The 21221-nt window shown below is 36.0% G+C and overlaps 1 protein-coding gene across 3 annotated transcripts in view; it reads left to right on the top strand.

The window, feature by feature from the left end:
• lgr6 (leucine-rich repeat containing G protein-coupled receptor 6) overlaps positions 1-21221 on the top strand; it is a 254807-nt gene that overhangs the window by 173532 nt on the left and 60054 nt on the right. For all 3 annotated transcript variants that reach the window (XM_088639760.1, XM_088639761.1, XM_088639759.1), the window contains exon 7: positions 18255-18323. In XM_088639760.1, the coding sequence (XP_088495886.1) occupies positions 18255-18323 (69 nt within the window). The remainder of the gene's footprint in view (positions 1-18254; positions 18324-21221) is intronic.

Below are 21221 nucleotides of genomic sequence, written 5' to 3'. Positions count from 1 at the left end.
ATCAAACAAAAAAAATGGAAAGAATTGTCTCCTCCTGATTGGAACCTTTCTTACTGTCTTATAATTTATCAGGCTACCTTTTAATTTCCACTGAGAGAAGGAAGTCACTTGTCATGCAGCTATTTTATTCTTCATTGCACAATATGCTCTAAGTTAGCAAATGAAACATGAACACTTATTGAAATAAATCAAGAATACGATTAACATGAATGTATAAACATCCAAACTATACTTTATCACATTTAATTATTGGGTTAGCTTTTTATTGAGCCAAAATGTTATAAATGTGTGAACGTCTGTAAAATGGAAATATTTATATTTTTCTCTTTTCTGTTACCTGGCTGACAGCATTTTGTATCCCATTCTGTATATTACTTGAAAATATTAGACCCAACCTAAAGAATTCATGGGGGTAGTGGGACACAGTACTGCAAAGAGTCTCCTAAAGGGACAGAGCTATTAGTACTTATGTGTTTGAGTCTGGAGAATATAGTAAACTCTAAACATTAAGGGAAAGCATGGAATCGGAAAATATAAATTGCATAGTACACAAGACTTAACTGGTTTTATTCTAGGAAAGCAGACAAGACTGAGTCATGGGACTCAGAGGATCCAAGGCTAGACTGAGTATAATAGGCTTCGGGCTTCTATTGTGACATCTACTGTAAATTACAGAAATGTTAAAAGTAAACAAAATAAAGTAACTAAAATGTGGTCTGAAATCACCCCTTTAGACACCCCTTTTACTTCACTGGTGTCAGATATGAAAGGCAATAGTCTCCCGTTCTGTCTGCTGTGTGTTGCAGCAGAGGGACTCCCTGCAGCTGAAAGGGGCAGAGTAACTTGCATGTCCTCTAGTACAGTTTACACATGCACGACTTTAAAAGCTAGCAAGACAGGTTTCGATTCACATTAGCTGGCGAGCCTTGTTAAAAAAAACGAATGATAATGTAACATGCCACTGCTCATGAACAAAGTTATACTGAGATTTCCTAAGATACGCGATTAAAAAATAAATAAATAAAAATTTGAATCTCCTGCGGAACACATTCCATAAGAATCAGCAGTTTTACGGTATATATCGCCTTTAAAGGTGGCTTCTCAAAATGCTTTACGGGATAAAAACAACCAGAACAGCAGCAACAACAATATTGTGTTTTGTTGCACTTTGAAAACCAAGTAATAACTTAACTATACAGTACGTGCAAACGTTTCTTATGTTGCTGTCATGAATGCCTGCGTACCCATAAGTATCTTATTTGCCTTGAGTCTGTCTACAGTATTTCTGTCCCACTACCCCCCCTCTCTCCCTCAATTCAATTCAATTCAAGGTGTTTTATTTGCATGACAGATGGATACAATTCTTGTTGGGAATGTATACTTTGATATTTACACCCGGCGCGGCACCGAGGGAGCGTCTGCATTTATAACTTGGTTTTTAAAATTAGTCAAGCAATATGAAGCATCTCCTTTTACTTGTAAGTCCCTTAAATACATTGAGCACAGCTTTCTCACCATCCTTACACAAAGCAGAAACTGTCCGATGACTCACAGTACAAGTGGAAAGATTACAGATTTTAATCGTCTTTAATTTTGTCTTTAATTTTGCCTGTGGAGTGTATCTTATTAAGCTCTAAATTGCATTTTGAGCGCGGTTTTTGACTTTTTTTTAATTGCATTTTGGGCGCGGACAGCACATACAAGGGTTAATGAACTGCGCCAAGAAATTTAAAATAGTATTCTTTAGGTGTGAGGGTAGGAGTGGACCGCAGCAGGGCATAATCAGCAAACCAGGAAAACAAAGAACAGGACAGGTGAGATGTGTATCCAGAAAGCGAGTGATCAGAAAAAGGAAATGGAAAACGCAGAAAAAGGAAACGCTTTACAGGATAAAAACAATAACAACAGTAGTGGCTGGGCAAACGATTTTTTTTATCGAAATACAAATTGAGATACTGTACTGTATAATGATGTGCATGAACAAAGGTATACTGCAATTTTCCTTAGATACGCGATTAATGCTTCGTAGGAGGAGGCGGTCTTTTCCTCTTGTCTAACAGTCTGTCCACAAACAAAACATTCCTGTTAGACAAGAGGAATTGAAAAAAAACAATTTTGTCAATGAAAACCGGTGTGTGTGTCTCTCCCTGCTGGATGTCCCTCTCACAAACTGCTGAATGAATAAAATAATTTTATTGAAAACGCGTTTGCGATTGTCTGGTATTTAATTTGGTCCCTTTTAACTGTTTTTCGATCTACTGTATTGCTTTGAGATGCCACTTTTAAAGGCGATATGTAAAATAAAGTTTTTTATTATTGTTATAGAGAAACATGATCAGATTTTCCCTGGTTCAGAAAAAAGATCTAAAGTGCTACACATAACTTTCTTAATTCGATGTATTTAAAGCAGTGAACTACTGTAGGTGTCACATAACATTCAGAAATACAATCACGTATTTGACAAATAAAAACGATTACAATCTAATCCTTCCACGTTTGATCCCAAAATCCCAAGAAATATAAATCTTGACGGGTAGAAAGCTATGCTGAAAGTTTATTAAGATACTTAGAAGACAAAAATACTGTATCAATTTATGTTGCATTAGCCTGATTATGATTAAAAAGCACATATAATTAAACACGCGTTTGCGATTTAAATCAGAACACGATTTAAATCACTATAAATGTTTATATTGTAACGCATACTGTCCAGCCTCCATTTCTCTATAAAAATTTACTCTGTTGCACACACACACACAATAGAAGCAGGAACCGCTGTCAGAAGGGAAGATATGTTCAAAATATCGCAAATATCGATCATGTTGCGATATTTTGAAATATAAAAGTCAATTGATTGTCCATAATATCGCTATTCTATTTTTTCGAAGAAATGTTTGTTAAAAGAAAAGTCCAGCACCAGCTGGATTCAAAGACACAACCTACCAGTTGGTAGTCATGCACCTAGACCAGTCAGCTACAAGACAGCTCGCATGAACAGGCAGGCGAAACAGCCCTACACAGCCCTGTCGCAGCACACGAATACCGTTATTAAATTCTTTAGATACGCGATTCCATATTATATTAGCAGAAAAGCTTAAAACTACCACTTTTTCACACGCTATTTCACATGCTAGTTAAATACTTCGATGCTTAAAATCGTTAGGGAGAAATGGAATACCGGTGTGTATTTTTCCTTTAAAGTGCCGATTCCTGGAATCTGACTGGCTGACACCCCTCTGAAGTGGTTCCATAAAATCTGGTATACGGAAAAGAAAGCGTTGATAAATACAAGTGTCTTTTAATACACTCTTTGCTGTGCTCTTGAGGATCCTTGTGATATTTTAAGCTCTAGTTGAATGATAGGTGTCACATTTTAAATAATTTTCGTAGTTAGAAATTATGAAACGCCCTGTTAAAAGCAAGGAAGTTTTTATGCCCGTTGAAGTAAAACAAAATGCCTGACAAAGTATGGCTTGGACAGATTCCAAGTGCTTGTACAAATGTGCTAAAGAAATTATACTTTGAGTATACAGCTTGTCCAAAGTCATCCATTATTAATACTATTAGTAATATCTTCAGTAAAGGCTTTGATGCATAAATATTTCTGATAAAGGTAGGTTGTGTACTTTTGTCCAACTGAGCAATCTTGCTTTCATAAAATATACCAACATTTTAATGACTGATGATTAACATGCTGTAATACACAGTTCAAAATTAAAGGCTCAAATGCTGTACATGAGAGGTTAAGCTCGCCCTGGCGGTTTTACAAGGCGACGCTGGATAGTTAACCACGTGACACACGTTACTGCGTGATACCGCGTGATACTGCGACACGCCCACCGGGGTATGCCGCGAAATACCTCACCCATTTTGAATGGCTGCATCTGTAGGTTTGGATTTTTTTTTTCCTTAATAATAAAAACCTTCATTTAAAAACTGCTTTTTGTGTTTACTTGTGTTATCTTTGTCTAATATTTCAATTTGTTTGATGATCTGAAACATTTCAGTGTGACAAACATGCAAAAAAATAAGAAATAAGGAAGGAGGCAAACACTTTTTCACACCACTGTATGTGCAGAATTCACATATTGTTGCTTTAAAGCTTGCTTTCATGGCAATTTGAGGTGAGCTCCCATTTGTTGTCTACTGATTCCATATCTATTCTCTCCCCTTTTACTTATTTTTAGCTTTGCCTTTTTCCTTCAAAGGCTACATTCCTTAAACTATGTAACTTTTGTTTCTAACTCCACCTCCAATGTCTCAGAAAGCATGCATTACCCATGTTAACAGCTTCACTTTCAGGTTTTGACATCCCTATGTTTTTTTTTTTAAGCCTCTCGGAAAACAAAACTGCTCTACATCAAACACTTTTTCTTTATATTTAAGTTCCTGATTCCATTATTATAGTTGGCAATATGATTTTTCTTTACCTTTGCTAATAATTTAATTATTGAGTTAAGTTTTAATTTGAATTTGTTCTTAGTGATTGTACTCCCTGGGTATCTCCCTCTTAAAAATATTCTTTAGATTTTTCTCTGTTCCATTCTTATTTAAATGCTTTAGATTTTTGTAGAATCTTGCCTGAACTTGACTGGTACCCATCTTATTTAGATATTACTCATCACATCAATACAGACTTTGCCATAGTTGGGTCTCTAGTGTCTGTGAATGTTGAATCCTTCGTCGGTTCAACCATGTGTTTGGTGTACTGGATAGCAAGTCCAGTTGCTATTTGGTCAGTCTCTTCATTTCGTTTCCAAAGTTGATTAATTTATTTCTGTGGAGAGAACATGATTAATGTCAAGGGTTTTTGTCCAAACTTGTACAACACCAACTTGGACTTCACCTGCATTTGCTAGGAGCACTTAACACTTTATTCTTCAGCTGCAAATCTACAAAACATTCATGTCTCATTTTGTATTTTTGGTAGAGGTTGACTGTACAGTATTTATGATGGTGATAACTGGTGCTGCCTTGAACTTTCAAGTCTTGACTGCAGGTTTCTGGGTTCTAGAGTAAGGAAAGGTTTTTGGGAATGTGATGTTGGAACACACTGTTAAAATGAGCTGATATAGTACCAGCTTCTTTGTGCTGTTATGCTGATGAGTGCATATTCTGTGAAATGCAAAATTTGCCCTTTCCTCAAGATAATGGAATCATGAGCGCATTTACTCTTTCAAGGAGGAGCTGGATATGGCTGTTGGAACTCTTTTAGGATGTTCCAATCTGCAGAAGGACTATTTATGAAGTGGATGTTTTATAAACATTCTACACATTTTGAGTAGTCATCTTTCCTTTTTTGTAAGACAAGAAACAGATGTTACTCTACAGCTTCTTAAATATAACAGCATTTGTAAAAAACACACTTTATAAAATCCACATGACACTTAAGTCTTGAAAACACTAACAATCATTGAGCACAACTTGGGAAGTCACTGCTGCTGTCTCCAATCTCAAGCTTTTGCCAAAGTTCAGCCAGTTTTCCAATTTTGGACAGTCAAATTCTTTTAGTTGGGCATGAATGGGGATTTAAGTACAACTTCCTATATCTAAACTTTTTAAATACAAAATGAGTGACCATGATTGCTAGTGCATAAGGGACGATGTACACTTTTTTCATGTTTGGTTGAAAAAATAATGTTTACAAACACAGTACAAGAAAATAAGCTTGTTTTCATAACCACAAAAATAAACCAAGTTAATCATTTCATTTTTTCAAGTCAAAATACATGGTAATGTACAAGATACACAATTTTAAAGATGCTAGTATCCTTCTCCTCTCACAGGTTGTCAAATCCTCAAGAGCCACTGGCACACCCACTGACCAACACAGTGTGTTGTGTAAACTATATATTTTCAATTTGTATTGTTCTAGCAGCCAAAGTCCCAAAGCAAATTCCAGAAGCACCACTCATTTAAATTAGATCTAGGGGGTAACCTGACAAAAAATGGGAAAAGAATTACAAGACAGAAAAGATGACAGAGACACACACTTTTTATAGCACTTCCAATTGCATAGATGAGACTGAATGTATATAAAAGGCTGCCATGCCTTAAGAAACTTAACTGATGTGAAACTGCTTAAGAGACAGCCTGGTTTCAGACCAGAAAAATTAAATCATAAAGATACTGTCTCCAGTTGCCTCTAGTTACTTTAGACACAATGACTGGAAGTTGCTGAAAGTATGTAATTCACTCCTGAATCATCAAGTGATATCACATCCCAGATATACAGCCTAGTGTGAATACAATGTAATGAATTAAATGTTTTAAACAAACATTTTTACACTTCTTCCTATTTTTCCCCTCCACAGCCTCCCTCCCTATCTTATATCTGGATCACTACTAGACCTTTTCTTTATTGGGAATAAATTTGGGCTCAGCCCCCATCTCTCCACTCCCAGGTGTCATCCCAGTCATCTCTATGAGGTTGTGGGTCACCAGTGGTCCCTAGGCCACCCTGCTAATTCTGGCAGTAAATACTGTAGCTTTGATCATCATCTGGGGTTCTTCTAAATGATTGTAGGCTGGGGTACAATGCAGTACCTTTTAAAGTTTTGCATTTGCAAGATTTCAATTGCTCTTTTAATTTTTCGATCTCCTGAGTTAGCTTGGCTAATTTCTTTTTTATCTCTGGTTTCTGTTGCTGTAGTTTGTCCTTAAAATCGTTTAGCTCTTTTAGTTTCTCTGTCATGTCCTTTTTTCTTTATCAGTGGCAGTTAATTTTATTTTTTCTTCCCTGCCTCACAATTGCATGCCTAAAATAACTCCTACTTAATATTTCTATTAAATATTAATATTTCTCCTACTTCTATTTTCTAATTGCCAGACATCTTTTGCCATTCTTCAAAAACTGCTTTAATATCCCCTCCTGACCACATGCCCTCACCAAATTTAAATTTGTCTTTCAATTTCTAATCTCTCTTTTCCAACTTCAACTTATTTGATATCCAGTCTGAGACTAAGCCTATTCATCCTGGGCTAGTCATTTATCCTATAAAAACCCATTGCCCTGGGGCGTCCCCTGAAACGTGCCGTCTTAGGACCCCTGCCTAAGGAAATCCAACTTCACTTGTATTTCTCACATTCTGAGAGGTGAAATCCATCTGCTGACCTGGCTCACCTTGGATTCTTCTAGGAGCACCGAGAGTTTTCCCATGGCAAATGAAAGACTGTGGGACTTTTTAGAAAGAGGAGTCCTTACCTCCTTTTAGTGGCGCTTTTCTCCACCTCTCTCACCGTAGGAAAAGTCTCACCGCTCGGTGGGAATCCAAATTGTGGAAATGACTCAATGATCAGGTTCTTGAGGTGAGCAGGAAAGCAGATCTTTATTTTATGCATACAGGAGCACAGTATGGAATACAGTTCTGTATGTAGCTCAAATTGAAATACAGCAGTGTTTCCCTTTTTATACAGTGAGAGTCACACTAATTAAGTCATACAAGAGGAATCCAGAAAAATAGCAGACATTCCAGCAGGAAAATGTTTACAAGACAGTTTTAGTTGTTTGCGTACCAAGAGAACATTTAGTTTCATGACAGGATGTCTATTACCTATTATCTGGTTTATTACCAGATACGAGTCCTGAACGATTGCCGCTGTCAGCCAACTACTCCCCAAAGCTAAAGACAGTTATGAGAACATAGCCCATAATTCCTTTCTCAGAGCACAAAATTCTTAACCAAGGCCAACAATATAACCTCCAAAAAGCCACCACTGTGAACCAGGAGGGACTTTCATCATAGCTAATTGGATTGCAAGAACTGGGAAGCCACAACATGTTAGTTGAGACTTTTTTCTTACCGTGCACTAAGGAAATGGTTTCAATCATGTGTGGGAAAATCACTGCAGAGCAACTAGCAGTATTAACAGTGTCAAATGATACCATGTCTAACCGCATTGGGCGTATGGCAAGAGACGTGGAAGAGCAGGTGATCGCTAAGATAAAATCTAGTATTTTTCTTTACAACTTTACGAGACCACTGATGTCTCCAGAGATGCACAAATGCTTGTTTACGGCAGATTTGTTGAAGAGGGAGAAATTAATGAGGATTTTTTGTTCTGTCGTCCTCTTACCGAGCGTGCCACTGGTGATCAACTTTTCATTTTGCTGGACACATATGTATGTGAGCATGAAATTGACTGGGACAAGTGTGTGGAAATCCGCTCAAATGGTGCACAAGCTATGACTGACAAAGACAGAGGGCTAGTCATGAATGTACAGGTCATTTCTCCATTCGCTTTTTGGACGGATCATATAATTCATATTGCGGCTCAGAAAATGCCCTCAAAACTCAAACAAGTAATGGATGAAGCTATTCATACTGTAAATTCCATTAAGGCCAGTGCAACAAGTGCACAACTTTTCAAAATTCTCTGTCAAGAGTTGGGAGCAGAACATCATCAGCTTTTGTACCACAGTAAAGTACAATGTACTGAGTCACCTTTACGAGCTCAAAGTGAGAGCATTTCTATGGAGAAAAACTCCCCGCTAGGCACTGACATTTTCAAACGTCACAACGAGTTGAATGCCGGACAAGGGAAAAACGCATCTGTCTTCTCTCCAACAAAGGTGAAAGTTTGTGTCAGAAAGCTATGCTTATTGCAAACTCGGCTGGACAACAAGAACTTTGAGGCTTTCCATTAACTAGAGGAGTGTTTAAATGACAGCACTGTTTTAAAGCTGACCTGTGTGATTCAGGCGTATTTTCCAGTAAATGGGGCAGTGTCTGCAACAGATGAATGGATAAGGAATCCTTTCTCTGCAAAGCCAATAGAGATTGCTCTTGAAATAGAGGAGTCGTTGATTGATCTGACCACTGATACGGCCCTGAAGCAGAGGTTAATGGAGAGGCCTCTGACTGACTTCTGGATTTCAGTACAAACTGAATCTCCATGACTGAGTACTTTGGCACTGAAAAAACCTGTCCCCTTCGCATCAACATTTCTATGTGAGTGTGGATTTTCTGCACTTACTTACCTCAAAAAAAGATACAGAGCCCGTCTCAGGGTAGAAGATGATTTGCGACTTCCTGAGCCCTACTAAGCTGCATCTGGAACATGTCTGTGTATCAATGCAGGCCCAACCATCCCATTAAGTGAGTGGGCTTACAATTTATACAATGTGTCAATTTTTAAATATGTGTGTGTATGTGGAGGGGGAAATATGTTTAACCCCAAAAACGAGTGCCACTCTTAAAAAGGTTAAGAACCCCTGCTCTAGAACCATCAGCACACCAACAGAACAGCATAGACATGTAAGCTATGTTATTGCAATTTTTATTCTTTGATTAACCCAAGTCCCAAAACAAAATCCAACACCACCACTCTCCTGAATCAGTATTAATTGCCTATAGCACATAGGACTTCTTTAGTCCAGACAGTCCCAAATATAGATTTCCCTTATATTCCCACTACCCTACTGTCTACATCAAATACAGAATAGAGTTGTGATGAATGCTAAAGAAGAAGAGTCTGTCCCCCACCAGGCCTCCACCTACTGAGGCTTATATATTCTCTTTCTAGCCAGAACTCCAGGTTTAGAATGAGGAGCAGGAATATCTGGGTGATCACAGGGAGTAGGAAAACATACACAAGTGGGGGCTACTTAAGGGACCAGTTGTATGAACAGATGAACAGGTGTCACAGAGCGTTGTCCTTCTTCCCTGTGTCCTTTTTTCTTTCCTCTGTGTCCCTCTGTTCCAACCTTCTGTGCACCCCCACGCATTCAATGTATGACCTTTGTGTGTTGATTGATGGGTGTCTAAGCAAACAGTATGTCATTCAATTTGATGATGATTGTCACCTGCCATACAATATGTGCTACAGGGCACAAAAACCGCAAATGGAGAGGAAATCAGAAACAAAAAAGAAGAAAAATACACTGGCCATTATATGCAATAATACAGTATGCTATTGTAAACATAAGCCACTGTCCAACTCCCATTTTTGTGATGGAAATATACCCTCAGTCTGAACAGCCTGAATGGTTACTTTGGAAGTAGCAAAGAATCCTGTCTGCACTGCTGGGTCTTCCATTCAATTTCCCCATCTCAGTATATCACTAATCCTGTGGTTATTTACTGCCCTCAAACATGAATTAAATTTGAGGGTTATTTGGTCTGTCATCACTCTAAACACAAATTCCAACTAAATTAAATCACATATTTCCTCCCTTCCAAATGAACATTTTAACATTTGCTGACTTAAATACTTAAAGACCCCATTGATTCACCTCAATTGAGTTTTCATTCCTTATCTGTACTCACTGTTTTCTCCTAACTATAGCTCAATATAAATATAACATTGCCAACCTCCTGTAATTTGAGAATTAATCCTTTATGAGGAACTGTCAAAATCCTTCTGGAAAACCACATTTTCTTTATATTATGCTTGGTGTGTCTCCATTATTTTAGGTACTTGTTCAAAGAACTCTTACGTTGATAAAGCAAGACATAACTTTCCAGATCAATGTTGACTCAAGTATCTGATTCCCATATTCTGTAAGTAATCCTTGAATTTAAGTCTAACAGTTATTTCCATAACCACAGACAAAAGTAATAGAATTCAGACTTATTGTTCTGTAATTAGTTGGTTCAGTTTTGTAATCTATCTTATGGATGGGCTCTACATTAGCAACATTACATTCATTATATTTTTATTAACTGCATCCTGACTACACCTAGCATAGGTAAATATTCAGTCAGTTACAGATGTAACTGTTTGCAACGCAACAGTATTTCTATTGTACAGGGAGGCATTGATCTTTTTAGTCTCTTTCTAATTTATCATTTCAGTACATCTCAGAGGTTTTAAAAAATTCAAGGGGAATGTCCATGTGCATACCTTTTGTAGAATGGTCATTGAAATAGTGAACAGCTGTGAACATTGTGACATGTTATTGAGTTGGGAGGAGTATGACTCTTCATCATAAACATTCATCTATCCTGGCACCATTCTCTTGTCTGAAATGGCACCATACACATTACCGGTGTGGGTATTCTTCATAAATAAATACAATAGCCCAATGATCCTGATATCACAACCTGATCTTCACAACCTGAAGAGGTAGGACAATGAATCAAGGATCAGAGTTTTCCCTGGTCTGGTACCACATCCAGATTGTCAAATCAAAAGTAAAACTGTGTGATGAGACTCAGCTCTTTCAAGAATCTGTTCAACTATTCTATACTCATCTTTTCACAACTACTGTAGCTGTCTGTCATTTCACATACTCCATCTTTGTCTTAAGATTGGCTGCTCTCTCATAAAATACATGTGCATGCAAATCATTAATAAAATAGGAACATACCATATATATAACAAAATAAGTAATGAACTGGAATATGTGTCTTGCTTTTCTAGAATAATATTATTCTACAACAGTACAGCATTGCACAGAACATAGTTCTGCTAAATAATTGAATTCCAGGAACCACAGTGCCACATCTGTTCAAATCAAAGTATTTCTTTAAATAACATCCAAGAAAAACAAATATGCAATAGCATTATGCTTGTGAGAAGCACAATTAAAACCTTTGGAACTACTATAGAGGTCTCTGAATTTATCCAGTTTTCCTGGGGTATAAAAGGAGATAACACACAGAATGGATCTATATGTATAGGTATATGTATGGCTCTTATGATTATTGTTTTTAGACTTTTTAAAACAAATTATCTGATTCTTATTTTTTATGGTACTGGAAATGTTTTGAGTGGAAGATGTTGTTCAATGTTGTTGAACATTGTTATGGTTTTATATTATCATTGTATGAGTTACATTATTGGGACAATAGATGTTCATAAATTCAACTCAATAATACAATTTCTTTTAGACGAGAGACATTATTCAACCCATAAAACTGTAATATGATGTTTTATGTTCCTGTTTCATCGGGGCTACTGTATGTGATCATACATCTCCCAGGTGATGGATTTTAATTACTATTTTATGCAAGTTTGTTTTAATAAATTTGCAACTGTCGCGCTCTCACATAGTCAGTCACATAATTCAGATAAATGCCGGCACATTCCCACGACCCCTTTCAATCAGACCCCAGCACAATCCAATTCCCGAAAACAACAACGCACAAGCTAATCATCCTACAGTATCACGTCTCTCGCTTCTCACCACACCTGATATTTAAACCTCTTCAACTTTCACTTCATCGCTTGGTATTAAACAGTCTACTGTTTTTCTGAGCTCTTCACCTCCGAAACCTTTATGATCCCTTTCTTCAAGTCTCATGGAAACTACACTGATTGCCTACCCGACTCTGTCTTCGTCTCCCCCTCTGGATTTGTTTGCACCCTCTCAATGCCTCCCTGGATAACGACACTGCCTGCCAATCTGACTCGGTCTTTGTCTCGTCATTTTGGACTTGTTCACACCCTCTTAACAGCCTCCTGAATAACGACACTGCCTGCATACCTGACTTCGATTTTCCCTTGCCCTACTGGACTACTGGAATAGCTACCTGACCTCCAAAAAGTTCTTCACAAGGCTTGTTACAGCCATACTATTATTTACACTTGTTCCATGGTTATGCCATGCTTGCCTGTGATCCTAACATGTCTTCACCATGGGATGAAGCCACAATGAAGGTAATTAAAGAATGTGAAACACAGCACAACTTGTTGTTTTATACAGCAGGTAGGGAGTGTTTTCCATGATTTGTTTCTGTAAAGTGTGTAATTTTGTACAGTTCCAAAATTAATGGAAAATTGTTGACATGGCCAAGGATTCAATATGCTCACCAACTCACTATGCAATTATGCAGTTAGATACAATGTGTCTAATTTGAAAAATGTATGCTGTTTTTTCTCCAATTTTGTAATTTGTCCAATGTTGTCATTTTGTTTTTTTAAATAGTCATAAAAGTTGGTTTCTCAAAATGTATGATGTATTTGCTTGAACAGGTAAAGGGATAGTAAATACATGATGCAAAGGAACAGTTAACAGGTAACTAAACATGATATTAAATTACAAGTAAATTCAATGTAAATGGTGAATTTACGGAAGCTCACTGCTGCCACCAAGGGAAAAAAATCCCCCCCTTATCTCGTAATTAAGAGATATGTACCTCGTAATTATGACATAACGAATTATCTTCTAATTCGAGATAGCAATGCTTACGTCAGTGTATGAAAAACCTGTTACATTGTGCACTTAAAGCATGTAGAAGCTACGGTGAACTTGGCTGGCACTTTCGGTTTAATGATTGTGTCCAGCTCTGCAGAATGTGTACAGAGTTTGACTGGGGTTTAGTCATAATGAAATCTTGCAACTTTTAACAAATATGAACAGAATCATTATAAGCATGAGTACCAGTTTTGTGGGATTTAGAGATCAAAGCAATGATGATTCCGTTTCGATCAGTTACACATGCAATCACTTCCACTGCTTTAAACTGTAAGTCTGCATGTAGCGACATAGGTGTTGTAATGGATATGGACGACATCACAAGTTGTGCGAGCTGGTTGCCAGAGCGGCGATGTCACTGCCCTTTCCTGTGAATAGCAGGGACCTCAGCGCCTGGGTTGAGGGGAGATCTCCCTTTAGCTCAACTGGCTGGTTCCATGTTAAGTAACACCGGAGGTCTGCGTTCAAGCCCCAGTGGTGGAAGGTCAACCTGTGGCGGGAGTGGCAAGGGCGCAAACCCATGAGAACCTGATAGTGCTACAGTATTAAAGGAATAAGTTAAAGGTTTATTCCATGCTGAGAAGAAAAGAAACGTTTTGGCTGTGAGGGCTATAATTTTTCCTCTTTTCAGCACGGAATAAACTTTTAATATGTTCCTTTGAAGCCTATGTATGTTGACGTAGCTACCTGCTTGATATACTGTAGGTATTATATAACAATTGTGCTATCGCGTGAGTGCATAAAGTATGCGAGAATTACTAAGTCATAATTGCAAGATAATTTTCCCGTAATTACGAGTTAATTGGCTATCTCATAATTACGAGAGAATTCTCGTAATTATGAAATATGTTCCCTGTAATTACAAGATAAGAGTGAGGATTTGTTTTTCCTTAGTGGCAGCAATGTGCTTCCGTATTAATTTAAGCAGATGTAAGAAGAAGAAAAAAAAGAACATGTAACTTAAATTGGAAATTGTATACCATTTGATATAAAGGAGAGAAGAAAATAGAAGAACTGAAGTAGGCTCTAATTTTTCCAAAACTATCTAACTAACTATCTAAAGGTAGATGAATAAGTTTAATATAGAGGTTGTTCTTTTGACCCCAGTTTTACTAGAAAAAACCACATATATTTTTTACTTATTATTTTAGATATTGTATCAGACTATCATGTAGCACATTTTTATAGAAAGTATCACAATTTTACGAATATCTAAGGATTGCCGCTTGTGGCTAAAATAGTTTTTTGAAAAGCAAAATGGGCATACTATACAGATGCAGCCATTCAAAATGAGCGGGGTACTCTGGGGTGCAACGTGGTGGGTGCGTTGCATTAAAACGCGTCATTTAACGTCATTGTGCACCTTACCATATGCAAATTAGATTATGTTAGTAGTATCCGGAATCACCTTATAAAACTGCCAGGTGGAGCTAATAAAGCTTAACCTCTCACATACAACATTTGAGCTGTCACTAGAAAACACCCAGTTTCAAATCCTGATCACTGCTGAGGGACAATCTTTATTCAATTAAGAATTTAAGTTGTTTACTCTTTAGACTTTTAAATTTAAACTTTGTATTACAGCATGTTAATCATTGTACATTAAAAAAGTTGGTATATTTTATGAAAGCAAGATTGCTCAGTTGGACAAAAGTACACAGCTTACCACCTTTATCATAAATATTTTAATTATGCAGGAATATTTTATGCATCAAAATCTTTACCGAAGATATTACTAATAGTATTAATAATGAATGACCTTGAACAAGCTGTAAACTCAAAGTATTACCCTGGTCCACATGTAACGGTAACTTTGTAACCTTCTTTGTAAACAAAAAGACTTTAATTTTTCATTGACAAAAAGTAACACCACAGCACTTCATTGATCAGATCACATATTCGTTTCCAATCATATAAAGTACTGTAAGTCTTAAGAATCTCTGATTCACCATGCCTTTCACATGCTCATAAACAAAATTAATTTAGGAACATAAACATATTATGTAAACTGTACTGTATATGGCTGGTCTTGATAGTATAAAGAAAAAATACACACCAGTATTCCATTTCTCCCTAAACATTTTAAGCATTAAAGTCTTACATGTGGTTATTTCAGAAACGTTTTTATGTGCTTCTTCTGACCATATTACTGTACGTTTATATACATTGTGAAAATTTATCATTTTAACCTTTTCTGCGAATATGCTCGTTATCGGTGTAAACAAAAACATACTTTTAGAATTTGATTAATAGGGAATATAATATGGAATCACGTATCTAAAGAAATTAATAATGATATCATTATATTCATGTACTGTTGTACAAACAGTAGTATACTTTCTATTGATATGTGTATGACTGTTTCAGCACTATGCTACCTCACTGCATCTGTGGTGTGATGGCTTAAGTGACTGACTTATAAGTGTGAGGTTGGGTGTTCAAATACAGCAACGTTTCTTTGAAAAACTAAAATAGCAAATATTATGGACACTATATTGACATTTTTTATATTTCTAAATATCACGACATGTTCGAAGCTAAGTCATTTATTAATGACAACGAATAATTTCAAACTGCTTCTGATATTATTACTGACAATAAATATTATCGACACTATATTGAATTTGTTGGTCTTTCTAAATATCACAAAACATTCAAAGTTATGTGATTACCATTTTCCATGAATACTTGCGCTTGTTATCACAGTAAAAGTAACTCATACTTTTCAGAATTTAATTATTATTTTGGAAACATTTTTATGTGTTCCTTCTGACCATATTGTTTTTATACTTTGTGAGAAAAGTAATAGTTTTAACCTTTTCTGGGAATACGCTCGCTATTGGAGTAAACAAAAGCATACTTTTAGAATTTGATTAATAGGGAATATAATATGGAATCGTGTTATCTAAAGAGCATGCTTGCAGGCGCGGTGACGTCACTGCCTTTCCCTCTGAATAGCTAATCAAATAATAGGCAGTGAAAACATCCATGGGGGGAAGGGGGACTGTCTTTCATTGGAAGGTATGCCTATTCTACTCTGAGATGTAGGGGGGAAGGAAAAGTGCCCTTTTCACTGATAAATTTGTTAACAAAAACTACAGAATGCTTAGTAGCTACAGTAAGAGTTGTTAAACCGGTTTTTATTTATTTTTCGGCACAGCCAGCTGGCCTGAACCACACAGTAACCAACTAGCCTGCTAGAGAGCCAAAATTCACACTCAACCACATCACAGATCATAGATCAGTCCCACTGTGTGAGATATTGCTGTTTGATCTTTGATCTGAGCTTTAATAGAGAGCTTATCTCTATTAATATAACTATCGAGTGGTATTAAATGCAACCTTTTTGTATAGATGTCACTTTTCTAAAATGTATTAAAAAATAAAAACGATTACAATCTAATCTTCCCAAATCGTATCCCATGAGGAAATACTATACACTCCTGCTATGAAAAATAAATCTAAATGGTGAGAAAGCTATGCTTAAAGTTAATAAAGGGACTTAGAAGGCAAAGATAACGATTTACATTGCATTGTCAGATTGTGAATCAGTAAAGGCATTTAAACACGCATTTGAGATTTTAATCAAAATGGGGTTAGACAATTACAGGTTAAAACTATCACTTTTCTCACAAAAAATAACACTTTACATCCATGGTTTATATTAGAATTTTATTATGTTTTCACTTTGTATTTATTATTTTTAAATATTTCCAAGGTACAGCTTCTCCAATATTTAGGTTTGTTATACTAAACACTATCGATTTTGTCAGCTGAAACAAAGATTGATTAAGGATTTAACATTTATAATTTATAATTATCAATATGAATACATTCAGCATTCTTTTTTATAATTTTATTCACAGATAAGTGTAAGGAAATACAAAAACATATGACATTAAAAACACGAAGGTATAACTTTGAGAACATTGTGAATTCTGGTATATTTTGCAATGATGCCTGAAAAAAAAGTACCACCTAAACCCACACTAACTCAACTGGAGAAGACATCCCTCAATAGATGTGATATCTAAGCATCTGGCAAGTGGATAGAAGAAATGAAGCTCTGCAAATTAGCCATAAGTGCTAAACACTAATAGAAATGAGTAATTTACCAGACAGCAAATTTGTAACCCACCTAGGCTCACCTCCAAGACAGGTTTCATCTAATTCTCTGCCTTATTTCAAGAGGAGTGGCAGTGTGCCAGAAACCTTTACAGAAATACATTTAGACTGTTTTGAAGGCTTATACATAACATGAAGGATAAGACTTATAATTATCTGGATAATGAAGCGTATTCAACAGTGTATTTTGATAGCCTATAGAGAAGTCATTCTGACAACTGTGCTCAGCCTCTCAGGAGAGACCAGAGACAAAATAAAGGTCTACTTGTATGGCTTTTCTTGTTTATTGCACTTTTTATAAATTCCACTTACAGCATTTATGAACAAAGAGCTATTTTAACAATGATGACTTCAGCTGAAGGATTTTGTTGTAATTGTTCCCTTTAACTTGTGGGGAAGATGGAGAGTGGAAGACATTCCTGCAGAAGATGAAAAGAGAGATATAAATCACTGATTTAGGAGTGGTGCAAAACATATCATGCCCAGTGTTGTAGCACATTTTGAGAATGCTTCCATAAACATGGTAAATGCTTTCTATGTTTAAACACTTGTATGGATTTAATTTAATGTATTGACTTATCTGATTCTTGCTAAGCAATTAAGCGATGAAAAATATTGTACAATATAAACTTTACTTGAAGTGATTACCAAAGTAACAAACATTCATGTATGGATTTTTAGGTCACCAAAGTCTGTCTCACCTATCCTTCACCCACCCTTTCATGCACTGTTTTTTGTATGAAAGAATCTATTTTACAGAGATAATATGTGTTTAAGTTGCAAGTTACAATATGCCAAAATCTGCTGTATATAAACACAGAAAATGTACTTTAGGATGTTACAATATTGTAAAAAGGGATATATTTTAGGTCTGTATCAGAACAAATTACAAATCTTTCTTGCACTTTTGTCTTATTAATATTTCAGTTGTCTTTTTTAATCAAAATTGCTTTAAATGATCTTATTTGTCTGTTGTTATTTATTGCAGTGATCTGAACTACAACAACCTTCAGGAGTTTCCTGTGGCCATTAGAACACTTACTAAACTCCAAGAACTGTGAGTGATCTCTTTTCTTTCCTCTCTCCTGCCTGTAGTCTATTGGTACTGAGAACACACTAGTCCAGCTTTGGTTTGCTGTCAGTTATTTTTTGTCCAAAGTCCTACAGGAAAAGCATTATTTCCCCAAGTGTCCAAATTAAAAAATACAATGTACTCTATAATTTGTTTCCATACTCTGACAGTCAATACTTTTTCTTACCGAGTTCTGCTGTTTCTTAGTGCATTTGAAAACATAAGTGGTTTAACCCAGTATTGCTTTCCTGCCCTAATATAATATTGTACATATTGTGTCCTATCATACTGTGTTATATTGTATCACATTGTACAGTAAAATTAACTGGATTTTTTCATTTTTGTTAATGAAATACAGTATTTATTAGAATTATTAGTAATTGCATATCAATAGTAATTAGAAAACATAATTTTATTTTAGGTGTTGATTGTAAAATATATTATACTTAGTGGCATTAAAAACATATTGTATTAAGCAAATAAAAACATAAAAACAAAAACTACTCAGTAGTATTGAATAACTCAAAGAATGACTTATGGTCATATCCTGTAACCTCAAAAGTTTCAAGGTAATAGATCATTTTATTTTAGATTTGGATTATAAAACATATATCTTTGGTGGCTTTAACCAGAGAGTAACATACAGTAATTAAAAGCAAATAAACATGTACAGGACAGTAAAAAAAGCCAAACACAGTTCAGTCCTGTGCCGCTGTAGTAGCAACCGAGCACATTGCTAACACTAAGTAAATAAATTACTTAACTTAACATTTCCTATAACTCTTAATTATTTCCTGCATCTGTTTTGAATATTTTAGCCTATTGTTTACATAAATGGTTTAACTTGGTGGTGTTTAAAGACTGTGAATTAGAATCTCCTGTAGCCTCCCAGAAGCAACATTCAGAATAAGAAATTAAATAAGAAAAACCTGTAGGTAAATTTGTGCCATTAATTATTAGTCTAGAAAAAAAGATTAATCTAATCCACATCAGACAGATTACTGGAAAAAATTTGAAATTAATGCTTTGTTGAGTTTTTTTATTGCTTTCAATATCAATTTGGTCAAAGCTTGACTAAGTTAGCAACAATATCTAAGGAGGGCAGGGCCATGGATAGGTCAATAATAATAAAAACGTTATTTTATATAGTGCCCTTGAAGGTGGCTGCTCAAAGTGCTTTACAGAACACAACAACAATAAAAAATACACAAGATATGCACAATGGGAATACACAGTGAGAGGAGACAGTAGATGGGGGCACTGAATACAGTAGGAGCAGAAGAGTAAAAACAGAACCAGTTAAGTAAAGGCCCTTCTAAAGAAGGAGGTTTTGAGTGTAGATGTGAAGGATATCCTAAGGGGTAGAGCTCCACAACTTTGGGGCATAACAGGAGAGGGCCCTGTAACCCATAGAGTGTAGATAACAAGGCTGAATCAAATATCACCCCCAGGTTTTTCAATTTAGACTGACGTTCAAGTACAGTACCATCCACAGATAGGGTTACAGCACTGGCTTTACAAAGTTGATGGGGGTGCTAATAAGCATGACTTCAGTCTTGTCACAGTTTAGATTAGGGAAGTTTTGAGTCATCCATATTTTTATCAGTGTCAGGGGTGGTATAAATGTAGATTTGAGAATCGTCAGCATAGAGATGATAATTGAGGCCATGTGATCTTAAATCTTAGCCCTGAGGAACACCAGACTTAACAAATCCAATTTCAGACCTAAACCTTTGAACCAAGACAGACATAGTGACAGCAGTTAGTGAGGTAAGACTTCTACCATTTAAGAGCAGTGTCAGAAACCCCAAACATAATCTCAAGACGAGAAAGTAAGATATCATGGTTAACAGTGTTGAAAGCAGCACTGAGATCAAGAAGAATGAAGATAGAAAGAGAACCAGAATCAGAAGCTATCAGAAGATCATTAGTAACGTTGACCAGGGCAGTTTCTGTGCTGTGAAGTTGTCGGAAGTTGGATTGGAGGGATTTGAATAGGTTATTTGCAAAGAGGTGGTTATTTAACTGAATTGTAACAGCACATTTTAGAATTTTTGCAAGAAAAGATAAGTTGGAGAAGGGGTCAAAATTATTTAAGGTTGTCCAGAGCAATGTTTTGCCTTTTTGGCATAGGGATAATGGCGGCTATTTTAAGGACTGTTTGTACAACACCAATGCTCAAGGATTCATTCATGAGGATAATGGGGCAGAGAACAGTTAAAGTTTTTAGACGAATGGAGGTTTCAAAGGTAGATAAAAGAGTGCTACTAAGAAAATGTATTTTGTCCTCTAGAGCAGGGATTTTTAACCTTTTTGTGAGTGCGACCTTTTTTGGGGTTAAAATTATTTTGCGACCCCCTCCACACACACACGGATTTAAAAATCATCACATTGTATAAATTGTAAGCCCTACTCACTCATTTTTATTTATATACCACCTTTCACATAATTTTTTGCAACTCAAAGTGCTTGTTACAAAAAATTTAGTTACAAAAAACTTTAAGCAACTTAAAATAAGCAACAATGACAAATTGAAAGAACTATGCACAAACAACATAAATAGCACTGAAATTATATAAGAAAAATTATGTAAAAGCAAGAGTCATAACATAAGTTTTGAGCTGCCGTTTAAAAATATCCACAGAGCCAGTCTCTCTAATATTTTAAGGAATACTATTCCACAGTTCGGGTGCGTAATAGCAAAAGCTTGCCTCTCCAGTAATCCTACACTAAATTTTTGAATACACTTTTAAAGTTGTGCGCTTGTTTCACTGGCCTACTTTTAAAATTATGTGCTTGTTTCACTGGCCTTGATAGATTTTACAGTTCGAATAGCTTCATCCATTACTTGTTTGAGTTCGGGGAACATTTTTTTAGCAGAGA

Source organism: Lepisosteus platostomus, chromosome 7 (assembly GCF_059453375.1).
Source record: "Lepisosteus platostomus isolate fLepPlt1 chromosome 7, fLepPlt1.hap1, whole genome shotgun sequence".
NCBI lineage: Eukaryota > Metazoa > Chordata > Actinopteri > Semionotiformes > Lepisosteidae > Lepisosteus > Lepisosteus platostomus.
This window is presented reverse-complemented; position numbering and strand designations above follow the sequence as displayed.